This window comes from Oncorhynchus keta, chromosome 8 (assembly GCF_023373465.1).
Source record: "Oncorhynchus keta strain PuntledgeMale-10-30-2019 chromosome 8, Oket_V2, whole genome shotgun sequence".
In the NCBI taxonomy this organism is placed as follows: Eukaryota; Metazoa; Chordata; class Actinopteri; order Salmoniformes; family Salmonidae; genus Oncorhynchus; species Oncorhynchus keta.
In genome coordinates, this window is record NC_068428.1 from 37,589,997 (window position 1) to 37,593,822 (window position 3,826).

Below are 3,826 nucleotides of genomic sequence, written 5' to 3' on the forward strand. Positions count from 1 at the left end.
CTCTCTCTATAGCTACAGCTTGCTTTACACGTCAATGTTTGGTTTGGTATTTTTCCTATTTCTTTTTTTATCTACTAACTTGTTCATAGACCTTTCCAGCAAGGCACAACTATATCTTGTCTGTTATTCCTTGAAAGTCCCATTATGTCTTGAGTATGGGAAAATATCACCACCACACAAGAAAAGGTTGACATACATGTAAGTATACATTTGTTATTCACACCCCTTGTCTTTTTCTACATGTTGTTGTGTTACAGCCTGAAGTAAAAATGAATTCAATTGAGATATTGTGTCACTGGCCTGCACACATAACACCCCATAATGTCAAAGTGGATTAATTTTTTTCAGCATTTTTACAAATGAATTAAAAATGAAAAGCTGAAATGTCTTGAATCAATAAGTATTCAACTCTTCTGTTATGGCCTAAATTAGTTGAGGTGTAAACTGCTGCTTCCGAGAAGTTGGACTCACTCGGTGTGCAATAATAGTTTTCCACATGATTTATGAATGACTACCGCATCTCTGTACCCCACGCATGCAATTATCAGTAAGGTCCCCCAGTCGAGCAGTGCATTTCAAACACAGATTCAATTACAAAGAACAGGGACTTTTTCCAATGCCTCGCAAAAAAGGGCTACTATAGGTAGATGTGTAAAAAAAATAAATAAACAGACATTGAATATCTCTTTGCGCATGGTGAGGTTATTAATTACACTTTGGATGGTGTATCAATACACCCAGTCGCCACAAATACAGGCGTCCTAACTTATTTGCCGGAGAGGAAGGAAACTGCTCAGGGATTTCACCATGAGGCCAATGGTGACTTTAAAAGTTACAGAGTTTAATGGCTGTGAAAGGAGAAAACTGAAGATGGATCAACAATATTGGGGGGGGGTTTGTTATCAACATTTTGAAGGCACACTGCAAATATATCCCAATTTGATGTCTTTAAACATTAATTACACTTCTAATTTATATACAGTATACACACACACTGTGTACAAAACATTAAGGACACCTGCTCTTTCCATGACATAGACTGACCAGGTGAATCCAGGTGAAAGCTATGATCCCTTATTGATGTCACTTGTTAAATCCACTTCAAATCAGTGTAGATTATTTTTAAGCCTGGAGACAATTGAGACATGGATTGTGTAATTGTGCCATTCAGAGGGTGAATGGGCAAGACAAAATATTTAAGTGCCTTTGAACAGGGTACGATAGTAGGTGCCAGGCACACCGGTTTGAGTGTGTCAAGAACTGCAACGCTGCTGAGCTTTTTATACTAAGTTTCCCGTGTGTATCAAGAATGGTCCACCACCCAAAGGACATCCAGCCAACTTGACACAACTGTGTGAAGCATTGGAGTCAACGTGGGCCAGCATCCCTGTAGAACGCTTTCAACATCTTGTAGAGTCCAATATGCCCCGATGAATTCAGGCTGTTCTGAAGGCAAAAGGGGTGGGGGGTGCAACTCAATATTCGGTTCCTAATGTTTTGTATACTCAGTGTACACAGCTATTGTGGAGCATTTAGAAATGCAGTATTTCCCTGTCTGAAGTCGGGTGTAGTTTTTAAATCGCACTGGGGCTGATCTGTAATACAGTACCAGGACAATATCCAGGTGTCTCACAGGAATCTCTGGTACTTTTCACTTTCAACGTTTGAAGTTTGAGGATTAAAATATCACATTTCAGACCCATGTCAAAGTTCTCCTGTTTCTTTAGCTCTGTAAGTAGTGAAAATATTTTAGAGTCCCAGTTACTGTAAAATAAATATATCATTTTTGGTATGGTATGTATGAATAATCAATTGAATAAATGTGACATATCAATGATAACCATAATCCACCAGAGATTATTTGTTTTTGGACCCAATTTTGGTTCATCTCAAATTTAATCAAATGTGTAAATAAACTTTGCTTTCTGATGAAACTGATATTTAGCAACAGTTTCAACACCCACTTAATCTTTAGAATTAGAGTGTTTAGAATTAACAACAACAGAAGTGCCAAAATAGGATATCATATCCTAAAGAAGTTCCGGTGCAATTGACAAGAATATCTCACCGACACGTAATATTCTGCAACAGATGGTATATTAATTGTAAAAACAATATCACAGTTGAAATGATGAAAACATTCAAACACGTGTAAAAGTGCAGAGTAAAGTATCCCAGCAGTTCACTTCTAACCTCCGACTGCAACACTTCCCGTTTTCATTTCACTGTGGCTCCTCTCCCCTAACCAACCAAACCGCCACTGGGACCACCATGGTCTTCTCTGATCTCCCCCAGCTGAGTTAGGGCTCACGTTTCCAGGCTACGGCTTTCCTCAGGACTGGGCTGTTGTGAGGCCAGCTGAATGTAGGTGTGACCAGACCCAGAATACTCCTGCAGGTGAATGGGTACCTCATCTGGTCCTCCTGTCCTCTCCCTGTCAGTGTCTCTCTTTTTCCGCCCATGGACCTGCTGGCACACCCTACTGATACCCTTCGAACTGACTGCTTGCCCTCTGAAGAGCTGCGCCCGACGCTGGCACAGTCCCACCTTACTGAGCAGGATAAAGACATCCCCCCTGAAAGCCTTGGTGAAGATGGCGTACAGGAAGGGGTTGGCACAGGAGTTGAGAGGGTAGAAGAGCACCAGTAGGATCTTAGAGTTGGACACGGTGATAAGTGGCCGGTCCACAACGGCTGACATGGCGTAAAACGAGATGGGCGCCATACACAGGAAGTCAGTGAAGATGAGGATGGCCATGCGTTTGGCAATGTTGGTGTCTTTAGACCCTGAGCAGTAGTAAGGGTTGTGCACAGCGCAGTAGATCTTCATGTAACAGGTACAGATCACCAGGAATGCCAGGATGTTTAGGATCAAGACTGAGATGATGTAGACCTGGGCCATGGTGGACTGGATATCCATGGGCAGGCAGATACTTACCTGATAGATAAAGATCAAATAAATCACCAATCAATCAATAAATACATACAGAAAGAAAATAAAGATTTTGGGGGGGATCGATCCTTGAATCAACCAATCAATTAATCAATACTGACCTTCTGGTAGCTGCTAACCCCCACTAGGGGGAGCATCGCTAGGAGGAGGCAGAAAAACCATCCAGCCAGCATCACAGCAGTGGCGTGGGGCAGACGTAACTTCCTGTCCAGCCTCATGGCGAACGTTATTGCGTACCACCTCTCTAGCGTAATCACTGTCAGCGTATAAACCGACAGCTCGCTGGCGAACACCGTGAGGAACCCCGCCAACCCGCAACCTGGCCCCGTCTGCCAGTCGATGGCGTGGTTGTAGTACTCCATCTTGGTGTGAAGGTCCACTGAGGCGATGAGGAGGAGATATATCCCCATGCAGAGGTCAGCAAAGGCCAGGTGACACATGAGGAAACGTGAGACGGAGAGCTTGTAGTGGGAGGTGAGGAGGACCAGTAGCACCACCATGTTACCTACTACAGCCAGCAGAGACACAAACCACACAGACACACGCAGGAAGCTGAAGCCCATGATGTCCTCACACGGGTTGAACTCGTCGGGTGCAGGGGCGCAGGTCACCTCCTCGCCCTCCTCACAGACCACGTAGTCGTAGCGATTGTCAAAGTTCTGGCTGGTGTCCTCCTGCGGGTTCTGTAAGATGAGATAAGACAAGACATATTGTATTGTCAATTGCCTTGCTCAAGTGCACAACAGCAGGACATGGTATCAAAGAAACTTTTAAAAAACATCTATTTTATATTTCATTCCTTTCCACTCCACATACAAAGTTATACATACAAATCTGACGACCCTCCCGCTCTGTCTGCCATATTCTCTCTTTG

The 3,826-nt window shown here is 43.5% G+C and overlaps 1 protein-coding gene across 1 annotated transcript; it reads right to left on the reverse strand.

Moving 5' to 3' along the window:
• Window positions 1–984: 984 nt before the first annotated feature.
• Window positions 985–3,621, reverse strand: LOC118380033 (thyrotropin receptor-like). The gene is made up of 2 exons (XM_035767034.2): window positions 3,054–3,621; window positions 985–2,937 (listed from the first exon to the last, which is right to left on the reverse strand). The coding sequence occupies exons 1-2, from the start codon at window positions 3,513–3,515 to the stop codon at window positions 2,308–2,310; spliced, it is 1,092 nt and encodes a 363-aa protein (XP_035622927.2). The 5' UTR covers window positions 3,516–3,621; the 3' UTR covers window positions 985–2,307.
• Window positions 3,622–3,826: the final 205 nt, after the last annotated feature.

Bases quoted from the DNA above. Each gene is read 5' to 3' on its own strand.
- LOC118380033 (XM_035767034.2), bottom strand. From the start codon at position 3,515: ATGGGCTTCAGCTTCCTGCGTGTGTCTGTGTGGTTTGTGTCTCTGCTG. The intron at 2,938-3,053 runs GTCAGTATTGAT...TTTATCTATCAG, and splicing joins GGGTTAGCAGCTACCAGAAG to GTAAGTATCTGCCTGCCCAT.